Raw genomic sequence first — 23,574 nt, 5'->3', positions numbered from 1 at the left:
GAAGATGAAATGGGAGATAAGATACTGCGTGAAGAGTTTGACAGAGCACTGAAAGACCTGAGTCGAAACAAGGCCCCGGGAGTAGACAACATTCCATTAGAACTACTGATGGCCTTGGGAGAGCCAATCATGACAAAACTCTACCATCTGGTGAGCAAGATGTATGAGACAGGCGAAATACCCACAGACTTCAAGAAGAATATAATAATTCCAATCCCAAAGAAAGCAGGTGTTGACAGATGTGAAAATTACCGAACTATCAGTTTAATAAGTCACAGCTGCAAAATACTAATGCGAATTCTTTACAGACGAATGGAAAAACTGGTAGAAGCGGACCTCGGGGAAGATCACTTCGGATTCCGTAGAAATGTTGGAACACGTGAGGCAATACTAACCTTACGACTTATCTTAGAAGAAAGATTAAGAAAAGGCAAACCTACGTTTCTAGCATTTGTAGACTTAGAGAAAGCTTTTGACAATGTTGACTGGAATACTCTTTCAAATTCTGAAGGTGGCAGGGGTAACATACAGGGAGCAAAAGGCTATTTACAATTTGTACAGAAACCAGATGGCAGTTATAAGAGTCGAGGGGCATGAAAGGGAAGCAGTGGTTGGGAAAGGAGTGAGACAGGGTTGTAGCCTCTCCCCGATGTTATTCAATCTGTATATTGAGCAAGCAGTAAAGGAAACAAAAGAAAAATTCGGAGTAGGTATTAAAATTCATGGAGAAGAAGTAAAAACTTTGAGGTTTGCCGATGACATTGTAATTCTGTCAGAGACAGCAAAGGACTTAGAAGAGCAGTTGAACGGAATGGACAGTGTCTTGAAAGGAGGATATAAGATGAACATCAACAAAAGCAAAACAAGGATAATGGAATGTAGTCAAATTAAATCGGGTGATGCTGAGGGAATTAGATTAGGAAATGAGACACTTAAAGTAGTAAAGGAGTTTTGCTATTTAGGGAGTAAAATAACTGATGATGGTTGAAGTAGAGAGGATATAAAATGTAGACTGGCAGTGGCAAGGAAATCGTTTCTGAAGAATGGAAATTTGTTAACATCGAGTATAGATTTAAGTGTCAGGAAGTCGTTTCTGAAAGTATTTGTATGGAGTGTAGCCATGTATGGAAGTGAAACATGGACGATAACCAGTTTGGACTAGAAGAGAATAGAATCTTTCGAAATGTGGTGCTACAGAAGAATGCTGAAGATAAGGTGGGTAGATCACGTAACTAATGAGGAGGTATTGAATAGGATTGGGGAGAAGAGAAGTTTGTGGCACAACTTGACTAGAAGAAGGGATCGGTTGGTAGGACATGTTTTGAGGCATCAAGGGATCACAAATTTAGCATTGGAGGGCAGCGTGGAGGGTAAAAATCGTAGAGGGAGACCAAGAGATGAATACACTAAGCAGATTCAGAAGGATGTAGGTTGCAGTAGGTACTGGGAGATGAAGAAGCTTGCACAGGATAGAGAAGCATGGAGAGCTGCATCAAACCAGTCTCAGGACTGAAGACCACCACACACACACAAAATCTGGAGTATAGAAGATCAGTTTTAGGTCATATGACAAATGTTATATTGGCCAGACTGGCAGATCCTTTGCAAACAGATATAAAGAGTTACTAAAATTTTTGTGGCCACTTGCAGACAAACTGCCTGCTGGCTTCTGTCTCGGGTTCTTCGGCTGACGTTTGTCTGATGATTTTACTGATGTTTTGACATAACGAGTGGCTGACATTGTCAAAGTTTCACCTTCTGTTGCTGGTGGTGGACTGGAGCTGAGCTCACAGCTGCAGACTATATGTACCTAACGTGCCAACTTCCAAGGGCTTCTCTGCGGTCATTTCCGGTGTGGTTCTCTCGCTACCTGCAATGGTCGTTCGCTGCAGGAAGCCAGGATCCATTTACCCTGAGGCTTTCTTCTTTTTTGTTGAAGCTATTCTTGTGTTTGTGTGTCTTTATAGCTTCTCTGAACAAGTGGGTGTGATAGTTTTTCTGTACAGCCAGAACTTCCGTGTCGACAAATTTTACTACGTGATCGGTCTCACAGAGCACGTGCTCTGTCACAGCTGATTTCATCTTCTGCCCCAGTCTGCAATGTCGCTTATGTTCTGTTATCCTCTAACACTGCTTTTCCCACTTCTCCATCTCACTATTGTCCATTGACATTGTATCCCCCCGGCTCTGTATTTGATTCCAAACCCATCTCTCTCTCTCTCTCTCTCTCTCTCTCTCTCTCTCTCTTAATTACACTGTTAACCATCTTAATTTTCTTACTTCTGTAAGTCTTGGCTTAATAATGTATATTCCTGTATCTCTCCCATCCCTTTTCAGCCAGCATCCATTTACCCCTCCCTTCCCCCCAATATGTGATTTACTGTCTTCGGATTTTGTTTCATTATGTTTCTTTTAGACCGACCTCCCAGTGTTGATACATGTTTTACTGTGGGCTGCTTGCTCTGTCTTTGCTCCATTCCAGATTTAGAAGCATCTGAAAACTGGTGCAGAACAGCTAATCCTCTCTGATGTTCATTGGGTAGGCTAGATCCTGTAGGCAGTTAAATAGTAGCTTCCTCCCCTGTATTGTCTGGAGTGATAGTAGAGGATGATATTTTTTGGTGATACTGAGCTGTCCTTCCAGCACTGCTTCAGCTGCCCTTATGCACATATTTTTACTTTACAAGCTTATAACTAGAAGCAACTTAATTTGATTCACCTGTGTGCTTTGTAATGTAATTTTTAAATTTCTTGTGTATTTTTGTATTTACTAGGCACAATTCTGCACTTAAAATCTGTGTGGTGTATAGGTCAGCCATCCCTATCAGCACAGTCATTGTTTGTACAGCCAGTGATGGTTTAAGTCAGCTCATTTAGGTGCCATTTTCTGTTGCAGCAGCACCAAAGAAGAGCACAGCATTCATTTGAGTTATCACTCTTCAAGCTTTTAGGTATAAGTGAGTCATTGTGGTTTACCTGTAGCAATTTGTAGTTTAATTCTTAAATTTCTTGTTTGTTTTTGTATTGACTAGGGTCAGTCTCACAGTTTTAATAATTGTTTAATATGGATAGGAACTGTGATAGCTATACTCAGATACAGGCTGAGTTGGTGACCTATCACTCACAGCTTCAATCGGTGCTGGCTTCGGTCACGCAACTTGAGGCTGTTGCCAATGGGCATCGCTGTAGGGGGATGGGTGTGGGGATCAAAGTGAAGTCCAGGAAGTCACATATGTCCTTTGAACGGTTCTCTACTGTGGCAGGTCCAGTCAATGCTGATACTGAGATTGGCCCCTCACCTGTCGTCAAGTGGGAGGTCTTTTTGAAACTGTGGTAGGCAGTGAAAAACTTTCCAGAGGGCAGATTGAATGGCCTCCCCACTTCATCTGACAAACAGGTTTCATGTGCTGTTTGTGGCTGATAAAGTTTTGGAACCAGATACAGTCACTTGCTGTGTTTCAGAGGAAGCTTCTTGGCCTGCGAGATACAGGCATTAACAGAGGGTGGTATTACTTGTAGTTGGAAGTTCCTGTGTCAGACACATAATGGGCCCCCTGTAGGGATATGGCTGCCAAGGAGGGGAAGAATTCCAGTGTGCACGTATATGTGCATGCTGGGGGATCGTACCTGATGTGGAATGGGTCCTCCGGAACCCTTGAAGAGCATAGGGTGCAGCCATCTGCAGATGGCGGCTCATGTCTGTACTAATGGCGTGTGTTGCTTTATATAGAAGAGATTCTCTCTAGTTTCTGCCAGCTGTATGATGTGACAAAGACTGCCAGTCTTGCTTGCGAGATGAAGGAAGAGCTCACTATCTGTAATATTATTGTCAGAATCAACTGCAGACCTTTGGTACAGAGCTCAGTGGAAGGTCTGAATCAGAGACTCAGACTTGTTTTATGACCGTACATGCTGGAGATTCCTTGGTGTGCACCGTAGAGTGGTGGGTTATCAGATCCCACTTGAAAGGTCAGGGGTCTATTATACACTGGGGGCAAAGTATAGTTTTGTTGTGTTTGACAGTATCAGGAAAATGCAAAAAAGGCTTCAGTCTAAAAGGTGCAGGTCAAACCCGCATAAGGGTACGCCTAAGAACAATCAGACTTTTGCTTCCATGAATCCTAGGTTTACTGTTGGATCTGATTGTTGAAAGTCCACTATATTTCAGCGAACAACCCTGCCACTGTTATCAGTTGGTGCTAATAGAATGAATTGTCTGCAATGGGCTCACAGTATTTACACCTGCTGTTCCAGAGTAAGGCCTTACCAGTTCCACGCTGTGCTTGGTGGTGGGGGTTGATGCAGCTGTGAAGGTGACGGTGGAGGGAAGAGTCCCAGTAGCCCCCCTGGCCATGCCGCATCTCATGTCCAGGTATCACATGTTAATTTGATGTAGTAGTATTGACTCCCATACTTTGCTCAATTATAAGCCACACCTCCTCGCGTCCCGCATTGTCCTGCGCGATAACGGAAGTTTTATTCGATATCAGCTTCTTTAACTCCGCCGGCGAATCTCGTTGTATTGGAGCTTGTGGTACCGTTGTTGTTTTAACAGCGGCAGCCTCTTCCCAGTAGCCCCCCTGGCCATGTCGCACTCATGTACAGGTATCACATGTTAATTTGATGTAGTAGTATTGGCTCCCATACTTTGCTCAATTATAAGCCAGTATCTATATTGATTAAATTATCAGTCATGAATTTCAGTTGCTTCTTTGAAAGTGCTGCCCCAAAATTTATCAGCGGTAGTCAGGACTTTTGTTTGTTGGTAATTACTTTTATGCTCATTTTCAATGCAGTGCTCTGCTACTGCAGGATTATTGGGCTACCATAAGAGGGTGTGGCACTCATGCTCTATACATTGATCTTCAGTTGTGTGAATCATTTGTCCAATATAAGTTTTTTGGCATTCACAAGGTACTTGGTACACCACTCTCTTTTGAGACCAGGTTGTTGGTTGGTTGATTTGGGGGAGGGGACCAAACACTGAAGTCATAAGTCCCATTGGATGAGGGAAGGATGGGGAAGACAATCAGCCGCGCCCTTTCAAAGGAACCATTTGAGCATTCACTTGAAGTAATTTAGGGACATCAGGAAAATGTAAATCAGGATGCCCGAAAGTGGGTTTGAACCATCGTCTTCCCAAATGTGAGTCCAGTGTGATGACCACTGTGCCACCTCACTCAGTCAGACCACGTTGTCTTTCACTGTCACTTTCCTCATGTTTTTCCTAGTGTGTGGAAAATCGGCATTAATGTGGCATTAACACAATAGTCTGTCAATTTTTGTCAGAAAATAGTCTCATCTTCCTCTCCATGTTTTCATCTTCTGTGTTGTTGTTGGGGCTCTTGCATCATGCGGCTTTGAGAATCAGTTGGTTACTGTGTCCATTCTCATGGAGGATAGATTCCAGATGCCGCAGCTTTGCAGTCAGACAATGTCCATCTGAAATGGAATATGTCATCTGTGTTGAGCATGCTGCTCTTCTGCAAGGGATGGTGCCAGACTGATGTCATAGCCATGAGCAACCTTCTCTCATCAGTTTTAGAAAATATGTTCATAGATCACTTAGAGGACAGAGCACTGGAAACTGCTGAACTAAAACCTGTTTGTTTCTTTGAATATGTTGATGACGATTTTATCATTTGGCCACAAGGGCACAAAACACTGCAGAACTTATTAAACATCTGAATTGCATCAATGAAAATGTCCAACTTACCATGGAAATAGAAAAAGATGCCAAGTTACCTTTTCTTGGCATCCTGGTTGAGCATATGCGTAATGCTTTGTTTACTGTAAGCCAAATAAACAGATTTATGCCTCCAGCTGCCACCATCCCTTGCAGAAGACCAGTGCACTCAACACTCCAGTGCATGGAGCATACTTCATCTCAGATGAACAAAGTCTGACTGCTGAGCTGCAGCACCTGGAATCCATCTTCCTCAAGAATGAGTATAGCAACTGACAGTTCTATAATGAAAGAGCCCCAAGAACAACACAAAAGAATGTAAGAAGATCACTTTCATACCATTTGGTGGTAATGTATCATCGAAAATTGGCGGAATAATAAACTGTATTAGAAACAGTGAAAGGTGACCAGGATCTCAAAAAAGTGGAGATGTGCCAAGTTTCGTGTGAATGTGGAAATTGGTTCGAGCACAATGGATTGATGTATAGAACCTGAGTGCCACACCAACTAACTGCAGCCCAACAAGTCTGCGATAGCAAAACACTACATTGAAAATAGACATAAAATGAACTATCAGCCAATAATAGTCCTAGCTACCACTGATAAACTTTGAGACCACATATTCAAAGAAGCAACTGAAATTCATGTGACTGATAATGTAATCAATAGGGGTGAGAGCCAATACAATGGCACCTGAACAAGAGATGTGACAGAGATGGTTATTGAGGCTCTCCCCTTCATCATCGCACTGCACGCCTTCCCACCACTGAGCACAGTGCAGAGCCAGCAAGGCCTGACTCTGGACTGGTAGGTTTAAATACCATGAGCCTGCTGCAGACAGTTCCCTCAGAGCAACCTGATGGTGATGTAATGGTTGTCTGCTGAAATAAAATGGACTTTTGACAGCTAGATCCAGCAGTACATCCAAGAGCCATGGAAACAGCATATACACCATTAAAGCCTCAAATTACAAATTGGGGCTATAGTTGTAAGTCATCGTACCTTTGTGGAGAAAGAACCAGAGCTCCAAGCTTTAACCCAGATAGTCCTGAATTTTTTTTTTTTTTTTCAAAATTGATTTATATCTTATCTACATTAATTCACAAGGTTGTAAGGATGAAAGTAAAAACAATTTTGAGTATTTATTTTTATTTAGTATTTCCAAAAATGGGCGTCCTTCCAGAAGGACGTCAGGACAATAAGGGAACATGTTTTTAAAGTATATGACATTGCGCAATTAACTTGTTTCGGCTTTTATACTTTCAAATAAACATAAATAAATTTGAATTATAGGCTAAAACAGCTAATAAATACAAAAAACAAAGAAAATAACCTATGCACATATTTTATGCACTAGTATGATAAGACAAAAAGCAACAAACATGAAGTGGTTCATCACATTTTATGCACATAGTAGTAGTTTTTTTGTGGCAACTTCGACATTTCAGCTGCTTCTTCTTTTTTGTTACCTCATCCGTTGGTAATTCAGCAACATAATGTTCTCTTCCATCAAATCTAGAATCTAGTTTTGCCCTCTTACTAGGACGTCCTCTGCTGGTAGTGACTCTTTTGTGACTTTCAAGAATTGCAGTGACAATTCGACGACGAAATGTCAGATGATCTATGGGTTCTTCGTTGTGCTTGTAAAGATCCCAGGCATTTTGCTCTGCAATGTCTATAAAATGTGCAATGATCGGGAAATACCACTTTTTCCCTCTTATAGAGCATCTATATAGGGATACATTTTGGTCAGCTCGATCTATGCCTCCCATATGAGTATTGTAGGAGTGTAATAAGTTAGGTTGAGGCACGATAATCCTTTTCTTTTGTTCCCTGGAAAATCTTGATACAGAGCGTAGTGGTTGCACTCTGTCAAAGTTGGTGGCAGCAGTAACAACATTGTTATCATTCCAACGTACAATGGAAATCCCGGATGCTGAGTCAGAACAAACTTCATATGATCCTCTATTTTCTTTTATCATTTTTTCTACAGGTGATAGAGTACAATTCTTAACTCTGTTTCCTCTTATTGTTCCTGTTGCTTCCACGCCCCTCTCTTTTAGGTCCTGTAGTAGTTCAACGCTGGTGAAGAGGTTATCAAAGTATATTCGATATGGAACATGTGGAAGTAACTGCTCAACATAAGTCATTACCACACCGTACCCCATACCTTTCGTTTCATAATCCTTACTACACGTGCCAGCTCCTTGGTAGGGTTCGAGCCAAATAATATATCCACCACTTGTGCCTCCACACCAAAATTTGAATCCGTATCGGATAGGTTTCCCTTTTATGAATTGTTTGCACCCGTGACTTCCGAAGTATGGGACCATCGATTCATCGACAGAATGATGCCGCACGTGAGGCGCAAATTGTTTGAATCTATCATTCAGCATACACAGTAATTGGCGGATTTTCCCAAAACGGTCTGATTTATCTAAATTGTCATTGTTGCATACATGCAAATTGGAAAAAATGAAGTCAAATCGATCTCTGGACATGGCATTTGTTACGAGGTCGTTGTGACTGTCTTTATCTGATTGCCAGTACATCTTTCTGCGTGACAGTGCTACATATCCACTTAGCAGAAGTATTGCAATAAACACCAACATCTCATCTTCTGAACAATCACCTAGTCTATTTCTCTTGGCTGCGTACTGATTTGTGTATGTGACCATCATTAGAAGCACTTCGTTATCAAAAAACTGTTGGAAATATTCAAGCGGTGTTCGCCCTTTCTTCATTCCAACTGTGAACATTAGAGGCCATACAGGTGTTGGATTAACAATTTCACCACTTTTCCAGTTATATTTCTTGAGGTTTAGAACTTTATTCTTCGATAGCCTTGCTGGTTTGTTTGTGGTTGTTGTTGTTATTGTTGCTGTTTTTGTACTGCTGGAGGGTCCTGGAACAACATCAGAGGTGAAGGATTGTTTCCTTGTTGCATTCACAGCGTTACCATTGGTAAAAATAGCCAAATCACAAAGCGCAGTAGCATTGAGCTGACTTGCTGGTAATTTATCTACACTTGGATTTTCTTCAGCACCAGAATCTTCATCTGTTACGTCATCAGTTGAATTTAGAGGAGGGTGTAATGTTACATTCACACCAGTATTAGGTATTTCCTCATCTTTTGATTCTAACATGTCCAAAAGTTCCATCAGTGTACATCGTTTTCTGTGAATACAAAATGACAACTTATTACCCTGACGTCCTTCTGGAAGGACGGTTGAAAACATAATTGAATTACAACTGACGAAAACTTTCAATCGTAGTATAAACCCATAAATAATATAGGTTATTTCTTTAAGATATTATATGACAAGTTTCAGAATTATTGACGCAATATGAAAGAAAATATACATACCCATCGATGACAAGGTCAGTCAGTTCGTCCATGGTAAAATCGGCCGTATCTTCAAGACACAGTTTCTCAGTCACTATGAACGACACCGTCAAACTGACTGTCTCAGCGCGCAACTGGCTCTGCCTACTTCATATAACAATGCGTCACAGTCCGTTGCAACAATGCGTTATTCGCAAAAATAAATAATTTCAACAGTGAGTGACGTCGTCCTTCCAGAAGGACGTCAGGGTTATCTGGGTTAATAGAAAGCACTGAAGGTAAAGGTGACTGAATTGAAAGATAAGTCCAGTCAAAATTTTTACAACGATACAAACAGATTTCAGAAAGGATAGATTAAATACAGATGACAGTGACATATTTGTTGCAAGGTCAGTCAAAATTTTTACAAAAATCATAGTAGTGTTCAGAAAGGACAAGTTAAATATAAATGGTGCTGGAATATTTGTTGATGTCTGTAATAGTTTATCCTGTAGTGAAATTTAAGTAGATACTTCCTGTGTTTCACTGTGGGTAGAGGTTTTACTTGACAACCAGAATATATTAATAATGGGTTCCTTGTTCGCGATGCCCTGGCTCAGATGATACATTTGATGAAAAGTTCAAAGTAAACTTGAGTCTCATCTCAGATAAATGCCCCATTCAAAAATTTGTAGTTGGTGGTGACTTAGGTCTATTTTCGATTTGTTGGAGAGAATACATGTTTTAAAGTTGCTGGTCAGCATAAAACATCATCCAAAATTGTACTAAATGTTTTCTGTGGAAATTATTTTGAGCATTTAGTTCAGGAGCCCACTCAAAGTGTAAATGGTTGTGAAAACAGACGTGACCTCATAGCAACAAATAATTCTGAGTAAATAGGGGGCATCATGAAGATTACAGGGATTATTGATGACAAAGTCATTGTAAAGAGATTGAATGCCATAACATCCAAAACCACCAAAAATAAAAATAAAATATATCCATTTAAAAAAGCAGATAAAAATTTGCTTGACTTCTTCCTAAGAGATGGTCTCCAATCCTTCCAAACAACCTGTGTAAGCATAAGCACAAATCAGATGTGGCTTAAGTTCAGAGAAATTGTGTCAATGGCAATTCAGAGATTTATACAAATAAATTAATAAGGGGCAGAATTGACTGCCCATTGTACCCAACAAATGTCAGAACACAGTTGGGGAAGCAATGAAAACGGAATGTTGTGTCTCCAAGATTGGTATTTTTTATTGTGCATCAAGACACACCACTACCTACATCATGCAAGTGCAATGGTAATGTTACCAATCACAGTGCCACTCAAGCCGAGTTACTAAACACAGTTACAAAAAATCAATCACGAAAGAAGACAAAGTAAATATTCCAGAATTCAAATGAAGAACAGCTACAAGCTTTATAAATTTTAAGTCAGTATCCCCATTGTAGCGAAACAACTGAATAAAGGCAAGTTTTCTGGTCCAAATTGTACACCAATTAGGTTCTTTTCAAATCCATACTTAGCGATCACACACAATCGCTTGCTGAATGAAAGATCCATACCTGAAGACTGGAAAGTTGGTGGTCACTCCAATACTCAAGAAGGGAAATAGCAGTAATCTGCTGAGTTCAGACCCTTATCAGTGATGTCAATTTGCAGTAGGATTATGGAATGTATACGGTGTCTGTATTACATTATGAATTACCTCAAAGAAAACAATCTTTTGACACCGTTAATACAGACTCAGAAAATATATATCTTTTGAAACACAGCTAGCCCTTTGTTCACCCAAAGTAATGAGTCCTACGACAGGGGATCTCAAATCAATTCCATATTTCTAGATTTACATAAGGCTTTTGACACCACCCCTCACAAGTAGTCTCACTTGTGCGACTGGGTTTGTAATTTCCTGTAAGAAAGGTCACAGTTCATAGTAACAGCCAGAAACGTATTGAGTGAAACGGAAGTGGTGTCTAGTGTTCCCCGAAGAAGTGTTGCAGTCCCTAAGCTTTTTTAATATGTATGATTTAGGAGAGGATTTGAGCAGCACACAGATGATGGTTGGTGGTGGTGGTGGTGGTGGTGGTGGTGGTGGTGGTGGTGGTGTCATTTACGATCTAGTAAAGTCATCAGTATTTTCTGGTGCATTTGACAGTTGGTGGAGATTGGTGTTAAAAATTGACACACCTCTTCTTCAACATTCTCTGTTACTTCCTTATGTATGGAGGCAAGATTCATGGCTGTTGTCTCGCCCTGGCTTATGAGTTGGCCAAGATCCTGGTGGTCTTCCGTAATTAACCATAGGGACCACATTCATGAGATGGCTATACTTCTCTCATGTAACTCTTTTCTGTTGCATTTCCTTGATGCACTTGCACAACTTGAAAACCTTACTTGTTGTGCTATCCATTACCAGAAGAGTGTGGTACATGTCAGCTGTGACCCCATTCATCAAATGTGAGATCTTGTCAGTTTTCTTTATATTTGTATTCACACTGTGACACAGGGCCAAAACATTCTGTATGTAGACACTGTTGTTGCCCCATGACATTGGGCCCTGTTCTTCAGTTGTTCTTTTGCTGAGCAGAGCTGCTACCGATTGTCACCAAATGTTTTCTTCATTCCAACCTGGAATTTGTCCCAGATATTGAGCTTGTCTTCATTGTTCTTGAACCATTGCTGGGCTGTTTCTATCCAAGTAAAAGTTCACATTTGCCAAACACATCACGTCATTCACTTGTTGTATTTGGTGACTGGGCTGAATCATTTCAACTATTTCATTGTATCCTGACCAGTGGATGCCTGATGTGTAGCTGGCTTGTTGCTTATTTTGTAGTAATCTATTGGTAATTTAATATACGGACCTTGGAAACCGTGTACTGGTCTCAATTCCAGTTCCTGGTCATGTAGATGACGGCTTTTACATTGCCTGGTTGGAGCCATGGTGATGTAGATATTTTGAATTACCCTGTGTCTCCACCAAACAATGTGATATCATAACAACAATTCATGTCTTAACCACACACAAGCCCAGATCTGAAAATTAGGTTGCTAATGAAGTACAATAGTAAGCACTGAAAGTGTGCTTATTCCGAACACCAGGGTACTGCCACAACAGATCTGAACTCCGGAACAGAGAGTGATCTATTTATAAAGACACTGAATATTCCCTCAGCATGCCAGCCAGTGATGCTAAGCATTTTGTCACACTGCAAGCATGACAGCTCGTGGCATTATGATTAGACAGATCACCACTCATCATACAGAGGAGGTGTTGAGCAGTGGACAGGCATATTTAAATGTAGACTGTTGGACACACACACACGTACAGCTATATTGTGCTGGCTGAATACAGAATGCTGGTCTTGCAGTTTTGTAGGAAGTCTGGAGTGAGGGACTGTGTTGGGTGGAGTCCCTGTTGGGAGAAATGAGATGGGGAGTGGGAGGGAAGATTGGGGCAAGAAGGCTCACAGCTCGGAGGGAGGCAGCAGGTTTGTGAGTTAGGAATGTAGGAGTGAGAGGCAACAAATGCACGGGATAGGAATGCAACATGTAGGCTTTTGGCAAGGTCATTGTGTTTTTCCTTAATAGAAAATATTTATTATTAATAATAATGGAGTATTATTTCTCCAATTAATCTAAATTCTACTGTCCCTTTATCCAGAAAGATATTGATTCAGCTAGACCAACTCTCCTATGATTCCTGGTGAAAATCAGAGGAGCATCAGGTTCATAAGCAAACTCCTCATAGTCCTTGTTAGCGAACTCAGAAATGTGAAAGTCTTGTACACAATCACATCTCTTTCATTAAAACTCTCAAGGCCAGCCACTGATGCAGGTATACATCGCACCACAGCAACAGTAATCCATCCATTATCATGCCAATTGCACCTGTATGAAAGATGCTAAAAGAAAATTTATAATCAGCAGAAGAATTTAGATTAATTGGAGATGTAACACTATATTATCATTGTTAATAAAGCTTTAATTTTATGAAAAAAGCATTGATCTTGCCAAAACCAGACTCTTCTTGGTGTTGTAGCTCTCTGGATTGTTCTGGGTCAGTCACATTGTCCCTGTGTGACTCATTAGCTGCGCACAGCTCAGTTGCATGATTACACACCACACAGAGCTGCAATGGTGTAAGCCTCATTCATTTAGTGATTACTAGACCACGGATTTTTAGGTCGTAAAAAAGTGTGTTTTAGGCACCTAAAATAGGCTCCTTCAGTAGTTCATTTAGGCTATATAAATCCTAAAATAGGCTCTAATAAAAAAATTAGAATACCCAGTGTTGACAGTATGAACATCTTATTAGTCATTAAAACAAGGAGAATGAATATTTACACAGTTACAGAGCACAGCAATCTACAACATTAATGTTGAACATAACTCCAAATATTTTTGAGTTCTTGCAAGATAAAGACCTCTATAAAAAAGATGTGGCAATGGTTTAATTAATACATTCGTAGTTTCACATATTCTGACCATAGTTGGCTTCACAATAAATAACTAAAATCTTTTCTAGGTTTTTCTAGTGGAAAAACTGTGGCACTTGTCAGTCAGAATCAATTTATATGCTGAAAAAGAACGTTCTACATCAACAGATGTGACAGGTGTGTACTTCATTTCCGGCACATGTTGGACAGGAATGCTGCAGTCAGGAGTGCTGGATTTTCCACTAAGTATGTCAGCAGCTGCACACAACTCCTTCAGGCCAGTGTTCTTCTGCAAAACCATTTGCATTTTTGCCCAAACTTTTTCCCCTACTTCACCTGGCACTTCATTAATTTTCATTTTGACTTCTTCAAGCAAAGAAATATTGTCGTAGATATGTCTCCCTGAGCCTTTTAATTGTGAAATTATTCTTGCTGTAAATGTGTTGTGGGCCCTAAAGTAAGATAAGTCCCGTTTTAAAGAAGAATCTTTGAGTAATTTCATTGCTGCAGTTAGGGATGCAGCATCCTCCGGTATATTTTCAAACTCCTTCTGGACAGCTGAGAGATGCGTACTATAGTATTCTGCTGCTATCAGCCATGTGCCACAGCGGGTGCCAACAGGCTCTGGTGGCTATGGGACATCTGGAAGCTGTTCTTTCAATGCCGCCGTAACAAAAATTTTCTTCACCATAGATATTACTTTATTTACTTTAGGAAATTGTAGCTTTACTTGCTCTGCTATGCGGTTGATCCCATGCGCTACAAAGTTACGTTCAGCATCAATGGATAGAATACTTTTAATAGTTGAAGCGCTGCTATCATATATGCAGCAGCATCTGTGATGGCCAGAAGCACCTTATTCTCATCCACTCCGTTTGGCTGTAGCACCTTAAGCCCATTGTTCACAAACTGTGCTATTCTCTGTGGGTTAGTTTTTGCAAGCTGTTTTGAGTAAATCAAATGAGCCCTGGATGGAGCATCTGGATCTAGCTTGCCAATAATCAGGTTTGCAATGTAACGGCCAAGACTGTCAGTAGTTTCATCCACAGAAATCCATATACAAGGTTCTCCAACATCTTCTCGGATTCTGTGCAATGCAGCATTGTATGCTGAATCCACATTATTCTTATGTAGACTCTGCAGGAATAGACTGATGGCAGTACTTCTCAAGAAAACCTCTGAAAATAGGGTTTTCTAGTTTCAGAAAGGGGATGTTTGCTGCCACAAGTGCATGACACAAGTCACTGCAGAACTTGTTTTTTTTCGGAGGATTCACCAGATTTATTGGTTAAAAGAGTTTGCCTCAATTTTGACTTTCGTTCAACATTAGCTTTACGTGCGATTCCATCTGCATGCTGAGATAAGTGAGATATCTTAACACTCGAAACCTAATACGAGAGAAAAGGGAAATGCAGTTTAGAATCGCATATAAAGAGTATTTCGTATTACTAAAGGATAGCGATAAAAAAGAATCCTAAGTGACAGGAAAATAAGAAGTCTAAGAAAAACATCAACTAACCTCCTTGTTGCATGCTTGGCACAAAATAATTTTCCCATTTGTTGTATAATGCGGAAAATCTTGCAGCCACTGCCTTATATGAGTAGACTTTGATCTAGCTGTTTTCGGCATTGCGTAGTATTCTCGCACAGAAACTAGAATTTATTTTGCACTTAGAATGTCGGTATCACTTAACACATCGGTTGCTACACAATGTACTGTGGTTTTTCCCCCCCCCCCCCTAGGAAAAAGTGAACGATGACCTGTTTTATTTTTATTTTTACTGCGGTGCATGGGAGTGGTAGGGGAAGTACCGTACTCGTTGTTGGACATATGACACCTGACAGATGGCCGCCTCTTCTGAAAAAGCGAATGTAATCTACCGCTGCTTCAGATGAAAACATCTCACTACTTGCAAATTGTTTTTCTAACCGGAAAATTCACGTATAATACCTTTCACGAAACAGAGTAGTTTGATAGGACTGCCTGTAGACAGCAGCGAGAAAATGCGCGAAGGGCAGTAATTTAGCTATAGAGGGTATCTACGATTAACAATGTGATTTTTTAATCTGTGCTCAGCTTAAGGACTATGAAACCGTTTCTTTGCGAAAATACACAGCTGGCCAGAATCCTACAAACGAAATATTTTAAAATACAACATTTAGTACTCCCACGTTCGATTCTAGTGTGTAACTCAAATCTTTGACCAGTTCCCATTCGCTCACCGAAATTAAGCACTGTCGCGGTCGGCGCGTACTTGAATGGATGACCATTCAACCGTGCCGAGTGCTGTTGATAGTAAAGCAGGCAAAGGAATTGTAAACAGTCTCTAACGACCTTCACCTTCGACGAGACATAAAGCCCTAAGTTTACTTCCTTTTTGTAATCTTTGAAAACACAAGAACTCTATGTCAGATTAACGAAATAGGTACTTTTTACGATTCTGCTGCCGAAGTAGGCAAAATTAGGTGTCAACGTCGAAATACGCAATTTTAGGTCCTATAGAACTAACGGTATTCAGTTTAGTTAGTCATGAAACGCATAAGTACCAGCTTATATGCAAATCAGAGCTTAGGAAAAAAAAATAGGTTTTAACCTAAAGAACCGTGATCTATATTTTTCGTATGAATAATGAAACACCTATAAAGAGTATTTGGTATTAACAGGGATAGCGATATAAAAAAATGAAAAAAGACCGAAGTGTTAGACAAATACGAAGCATGAGCGCATATCAACTAGCAACCTTGCTGAACGCTGGGCAGAAAATATTTTTTTCCATCTGTCGTATAGTGTGGAAAAACTTGGAGCCACTGTCTTATATGATGAAATAGGCACTTTTTAGGATATTAAAGCCGAAGTATGCAAAAAATAGGCACTAAAGTCGAAATAGGCTTTTTTAGATCCTATAGAATTATCGCTATTAAGTGTAAATAGTCATGAAACGCATAAGTACAAATTTTTATGCAAATAGGAACTCAGGAACAAAATAGGTTTTTACCTAAAATACGCGGTCTAGTGATTACACAGTCTGGAGCCATCCCTAGTTTTAGAGGACAACTATAGTAATGTGTGCAGTAGGAATGCCCTTCCGGTGCTGATATGGCCTTCTGGCAGTGAAGCTATATGAGGGGACCTATTACTGGGAAGCTTATCAGTCAGCTCGAGGCTGCTGCACAGGCAGCTGCATCGAACAGAGCTACTGAGACATGCCATGCTACAGGCATTGTCGAGGTCTGTGTCATCGTGCTGCTGTCTTCAAGCTGATTGAGAGCCTTCATCTGACATCAAGTTCAATGAGAATTAATAATAAAACTGTGAAAGGGAAGCCAAAAACCTCTTCCTTCTGGTCCATGTAGATTTTCAAGTAGTAAATTTCTTTTAGTGTATTTTATACAGGTGCAAATGGACATTTTAATGGATAACAAGGACATGGAGGAGTAGATAAGGAGGGAGAGATGGAACAGAGAAAGGAGAGACTGCTGAACTATAGTCTCAGAATTTTGTACTCTGCCAGTACAGTGTAGCTGTGTGTGTGTGTGTGTGTGTGTGTGTGTGTGTGTGTGTGTGTTTTCCAACGCTACTGTCCAGTTGAGATAAAAAAAGCTGTACTAACCTCACCAAGAGCCAATATTTGATCGCATAGTAGTATAAAATAATGTTAATGCCTTTTTTGTTGAATAAAGAACCTTACGGTCTTCAGTGTAAATTAATAGCCTGATAACTTTTTTATGTATTATTATCCATTTATTTTCATCAAGAGCAGCAGATGTATTCATAGAATTTTAACAAACTGTGATTCCATGTCCCAAATTATTCTGATTTCAAGTCTTGATTTTACAAATGAACTGGTGCAACTACTGCTGTATTACAATTTTTAACTACCACTCATTAACTGTCTGTATGGAATCAGAACTAACTGAATTGACTTCTGCGGATGAAACCATCACAATACCAGGTTACAAGTGTATCATAAAAGCAGTTACTTTTTTATTTTACCGTTAAACATTACATATTCATAAATATTCAAATGTGATGTTATGCTTTACGAAAAGGAGGAAAATGTATGATATAAACTTAATTTTAACAAGATTTGATTTTCTACGCAAAAGTCAGGAAATAAATCTCTTTGACAATTGCTATATGAATAGATAAATTACAGCTAAGGTACTTCATTATTTTTGTACTGCCATTTACAGTTTTTATGCTGCCTTTTACAGAGGTTTCAATGTTATAGTCACATTATTTGCAGCACCTAATTATTTTATCAACCCTTTAAAGATCATCACAATATACTACAAGAGGGGTGCCTATCAGAATAGTCAAGAAAAGACGTGTTGTTGGGAAGAATCCAGATGGTACAAGCTGTGAAGCAGTCATTGCAATCAAGCACCCCATGTTGTACAGCATGCGCAGCAACTGTGTGGTCTAGCTGCCTCCTGGCCACATTTTGGCTATGGCTATTTGTGCAGACAGATAGCTTGTTAGTGGCCATCCCCCATAAAATGCCATGCAGTGTTTTCTGCTAAGTTGGTGGACCATATGGCTTCCTTTACAGTTGGCTCTGCCTTTAATGGGATATGAAATGCCGCTGGCAGGACTGGAGCTGGTTACAATGGGAGGATGTAGGGAACAGGTCTTGCACCTAGGCCTAGTAGACAAGTATGAGCCTGGGGAAAGGATTTGGTGACCAGGGTGGTATAGGGAGGAACTAGGATATTTTGTAAGTTGGATGGATGTCAGAGTACCACTATGGAAGAAATGGGAAGACTAATACTCATTTCAAGGCACAACAGGTAGTCAAAACCATAGCAGAGACTATCATATAGTTGCTCCAGTCCTGGGTCTTACTGATGTGTGAAGGGGATGATAAGTGGTTATGTGGGGGATGGTGGGTAACTGAGAAGCCAAGGCATTGGAGATCTGCTACTGAACTCAGTGGATAGTGTAATAATGGTCTGCGAAGACCTCAGTGAAACCCTCAATTTTTTTTTATGGAGGACTGCTCACCACTGCGGATGCAGTAAGTGCAGGTGGTAAGGCTGTATGGGTCTTCTTGGTGTGAAATGGTTGGCATTTGTCAAAACAAAGGTATTATTGTTGACTGGTAGGTTTGATATAGACAGCAATACTGATGGAGCCATGTGTGAGGTTGAGGTTGACATCAAGGAAGATAGCTTGGTGGGCCGAGGAGGATCAAATGAAGGTAATAAGGGAGAGGGTGCTAAAGTCACATGTCTACATACTGAGCGTGAAATCATGTTGTATACAAAGTAGAGACACTTCCACTGTCCAAATTTTATCAGTAAATTGTCGAAGTATTCGTAACAAAGTTCCCAAATTTACTACCCCCCAGGAAATCAATTGTGCTCAAATTATTCTCTCAGAGACACATAGTGATTTGTGGAATGGATACTGGAAAGACAGATTAGATGCCATCAGAGGTAGAATGTCCATTTCAATTGACAAAAATATTGTGTTTGAATTTGAGTGTGATAGTGAAGTTATGTGGACTTGTATAACAGGTCTAGGTGAAATCAGGTAATTTTTTAATGTGTTTACCAGCCACCCGATTCTGCGGTGACAGTTTTAGAGTTATTCAAGAAAAGTATACAGTCAGTATTGTGGAAGTGCCATGATCATACAATATTAATTAGAGGTGACTTTAACCTACCAAGTATAGACGGGAACGTCTATGGATCCATTGCAGGTGTTATGGACAGATAGTCTTCGGAAGTACTTCTGAACATGTTTTCCAAGAACTGCCTTGAACAATTAGTTAGACAACCCACACACAATGGAAATGTCTTGGACCTTGTAGCTACAAAGAGGCATGACTGTATCAAGAGTATCAGTATAGAAACAGAGATTAGTGATCATGGTGCCGTCAGAGCAACAATGGTTACTAAAGGTATTAAGTCCATCAAGAAGGCCAGGAAAATGTTTAAGCAGTTGTTAGTATCCCACTTAGACAATGACTAGACATCATTTAGCTCGAGTATGATGAATGTAGAGGATTTATGGGCAAATTTAACCTGATATAAATCATACTCTGGAGATTTCTGTGCCACGAAAGTGGATTAGGGATATAAAGAACCCCTGCCCTCCCACCACCCCCTCTCCTGCAGTTCAATAACCAAATTTATAAAATGCTGAGGAAGTGGAGATTGTTGCACTCTCACTTCGAAATAGAGAGCACAAATGTTCTCAGACAAAAGTTGTAGAGATTTGTACCTCTGTAAGGAGAGCAGTGCACAAAGCACACAACAGCTTCCACTATCATACCTTAGCAAAAGATCTTGCTGAGAACCGAAGAAAATTGTGGTCATACATGAAATCACTAAGCAGGGTTGAATTCACTTGTTGACCAGTCTGACGTGGCAAAGAAGTCAGCAAAAGGAAAGCCAAAGTTTTAAATTATATTTTAAGTAACTGAAAGAACTGAAAACAAATAATTCACCAGGTCCAGATGGAATCTCAATTCGGCTTTACAGTGAGTATTTTGCGGTAATGGCTCCTTACTTAGCCTGCATTTATCGCAAATCTCTTGCCCAGCAAAAACTCTCAAGGGAGTGGGATACAGCGAGGGTGACACCTGCATATAAGAAAGATAAAAGAACTGACCTTGCATAATTGCAGACCAATATCCCCAACATCGGTGTGCTGTAGAATTCTTGAGTTCGAATATAATAAAGTTCCTCAAGACAGGCAAGCTTCTGTCTGCAAATCAGCATAGATTTAGAAAATATCACTTGTGTGAAGCATAGCTTGCCCTTTTCTCACAGGACATCATACAAACCATGGATGGAGGGCAACATTCAAATTCCATATTCCTAAATATCTGGAAAGCATTTGAAATGGTGTCCCAATGCAAATTGTTGATGAAGGCCGGAGTATAAGACTTAGGTTCCCAGATATGTGAGTGACCCAAAGATTTCTTAAGTAATAGGTCGCAATACATGGTCCTTGACAGTGAGTGTTCATCCGAGACAAGGTATCATCAGGAGGCCCCAGGGAAGTATGATAGCACCACTTTTATTCTCTATATACATAAATGACTCGATGGGCAGGGTGAGCAGCAATTAGTGGCTATTTGCTGACAACTCTGTGGTGTATCGGAAGGTGTCATCGTTAACTGACTCTAGGTATAGACAAGATAAATTAGACAAAATTTCTAGTAGGTGTGACGAATGGCAGCTTGCTCTAAATGTAGAAAAAAGTAAGTTAATGCAGATGAGTAGGAGAAACAGTCCTTTGAAATTTGAATACAGCATTAGTAGAGTGCAGCTTGAAACACATCCATTTCAAATAAGTATCTGGTTATACGATTGCAAAGCATCATGGAATGGAATGAGCATGTCGGGTTCATAGTAGAGAAGGCGAATGCTCAGGTTCATTTTACTGGGAGAATTTTGGGAAAGTGTAGCTTATCCATAAAGCAGATGACATATGGAATACTAATGGACCCGCTCTTGACTACTGTTAGTGTGTTTGGGATCCCCACCGGATCAGATTAAAGGAAGACATCAAAGCAATTCAGAGACGGGCTGCTACATTTGTTATCAGTAGGTTTGATTGGAGTGCAAGCATTATGGAGATTCTTCATGAACTCAAATGGAAATCCCAGGAGGGTATTGCGCAAATTTAGAGTAATGGCATTTGAGGCTTACTGTAGAACAATTCTTCTGCCACCAACATACATTTCACATAATGACTATGGAGATAAAAGATGCAAGAAATTAGGGCTTGTGCAGAGGCTTTTAAATAGTCGTTATCCCTCACTTCATTTGCAAATGGAACAGGAGAGGAAATGACTATTAGTGGTACAAGGTACCTTCTACCAGGCACCGTATTGTGGTTTGCTGAGTATGTATGTAGATGTAGAAGTTCTGGAAGAATGAGGACAGGTTGCTCACACCCTTGATGCATTTCATGAAGAGCTCATCAGTGAATCTGCAATAGGTGAGGGGTTTGTGATTCTGGGTAGCTGGAAGGATAGTGTTGTTCTGACCAAAAATTACTCTCACATTTAAAGGATGTTTGTAGTTAGTTGGTTAGTTGTTTTGGGGAAGGAGGCCAGACAGCGAGGTCATCGGATTAGGGAAGGACGGGGAAGGAAGTCGGCCATGCCCTTTGAAAGGAACCATCCCAGCATTTGCCTGAAGCAATTTAGGGAAATCACGGAAAACCTAAATCAGGATGGCCGGACGCGGGATTGAACCGTCGTCCTCCCGAATGCGAGTCTAGTGTCTAATCACGAGGATGTTTGTAGCCAGTAACCTTATGTTACTTCCAGTGCCAAGGCAATTACATACCAATACCAGTAAATAAACAACTTAAATGTTATTGTTATGTTATTATTTAAATCTTTGTTATTATTATAGTAGCGCATCCAGTTAAGCTTTACATACAACATGCTTAGAATCGTAATGAATGTGATCAAGGAAACCACAGTTGGTACACACTCGGAAATCTGTTATGAATGCCAAATAATTATGTTCTTTGGGGACTGGTTGAAGTTATCTGTTCTCTGCTTTGCTTTTATGGTTGAAATGATGTATCAACAAAGATGTAGCTTGTTACTATCCATAACTGCAGTATTTAAATTAAATAATCAGAAAATATTCATAGGTCACCCAGATGAAAAATTATAGATGAAGACTAGCTTAATAATTTTTTATTGGAATATTGTCACTGTCACTGTTGATGTTGCTATGTTCCTATTCTCAAGCAAGATATAAAGGTTTAGTGCTATTTTCTATTTGACGGTATAACAACACAATACTTGATACAGTGTATTGAGTAATACACTAAAAACTGTGTATTGCATACTTCCACACCAAAATCCAAGGCAGTTACATTACAATGTGTAGAACTACATGTTTCCTTATTGGCATGAACGCGTACTGTGTGATACTAAGCTATTTTCTTTTTCCTAAGCTACATTTCAGTTAAAGTGGTAGTATAATCAGTACTGAAATTTTAAACCACAAATTGGGGATCTTAAAACAATGAAGTGTTCATTAGCAGACTTCAGGTTGTGTAAATCTGGTTTCTTTGTTGTTTGCATTTATTTTTTCTGATATTATCATTATACGTTGATTTCAGAATTATCACCATACAGTGATGAGTTATTATCAAGGTGTAAAACAGCATGTGGGATGACATTGGAATGTGGACATGTGTGTGCTGGGACTTGTAGTGTGTGCTTTCAAGGTCGTCTTCATTTGCCATGCAAGGAGAAGTGTGTCCGTGTGCAGATATGTGGACATAGGTATGTTTAATATATAGCTCATATTTTTAAAGGTTTGATACTAAATATACAAACTAAGAAGCATGTGTGCTGCAAATGAAACATGGAATTTAGTTTTAATTTGTGAAGTAAATACTTTTACTTTTAAGAACAGCAGTGCAATGTTATTTTAAAAAGGTTACACAGTTTATAATGATGAATTCATATTATAACTTCAGGTCCCAAACTCATGTGTGAAATAGTACAGAGTAATAGAGGGAAACATTCCACGTGGGAAAAATTTATCAAAAAACAAAGATGATGTGACTTACCAAACGAAAGCGCTGGCAGGTCGAAAGACACACAAACAAACAAACACAAACCTGCCAGCGCTTTCATTTGCTAAGTCACATCATCTTTGTTTTTTTATAAATAGTACAAACTAATTTATATACCTATATCTATTGGTATTCATTGCTGTGGCAATCAGTGTATTGTGACAGAAGTTATTGCAAATATCTCCATAAAAAAACCAGCAGTGATTGGTTGGACAAATCACCTAATGCGCGTACCAAATTCCAAAACATTTCATTACATCTTGGTCAGGCATTAGTTGGTAATAATTGTAAGAGAATGAGCAAAGTTTCAGTTTAATTGTTGTCTTGAAGTGATATATAACCAGTTCCTGTCTGTAGAATTGCCTATAAAGATCAAATAGCAATCTCCAGCAGACCAGGCTTTCATCACATTGGCTGCAGTAAGCTTTAGATGGATGAAAAATCTTGAAACTGTTCCCCCCTCCCTGGAGTGTGCCAAGAAGAGCATAGGTATATATTCGTCTAGTCAAGTTAATGCATGAATAACATATTGCGGTGCCGCATATGACC

The 23,574-nt window shown here is 39.9% G+C and overlaps 1 protein-coding gene across 1 annotated transcript in view; it reads left to right on the top strand.

The window, feature by feature from the left end:
- Positions 1 to 23,574, top strand: part of LOC126237202 (NFX1-type zinc finger-containing protein 1-like) — a 399,723-nt gene that overhangs the window by 270,988 nt on the left and 105,161 nt on the right. Inside the window, exon 10 of the mRNA XM_049947082.1 lies at positions 22,564 to 22,729. Within this exon, the coding sequence (XP_049803039.1) occupies positions 22,564 to 22,729 (166 nt within the window). The remainder of the gene's footprint in view (positions 1 to 22,563; positions 22,730 to 23,574) is intronic.

The sequence above is a fragment of the Schistocerca nitens genome, chromosome 2 (assembly GCF_023898315.1).
Source record: "Schistocerca nitens isolate TAMUIC-IGC-003100 chromosome 2, iqSchNite1.1, whole genome shotgun sequence".
In the NCBI taxonomy this organism is placed as follows: Eukaryota; Metazoa; Arthropoda; class Insecta; order Orthoptera; family Acrididae; genus Schistocerca; species Schistocerca nitens.
This window is presented reverse-complemented; position numbering and strand designations above follow the sequence as displayed.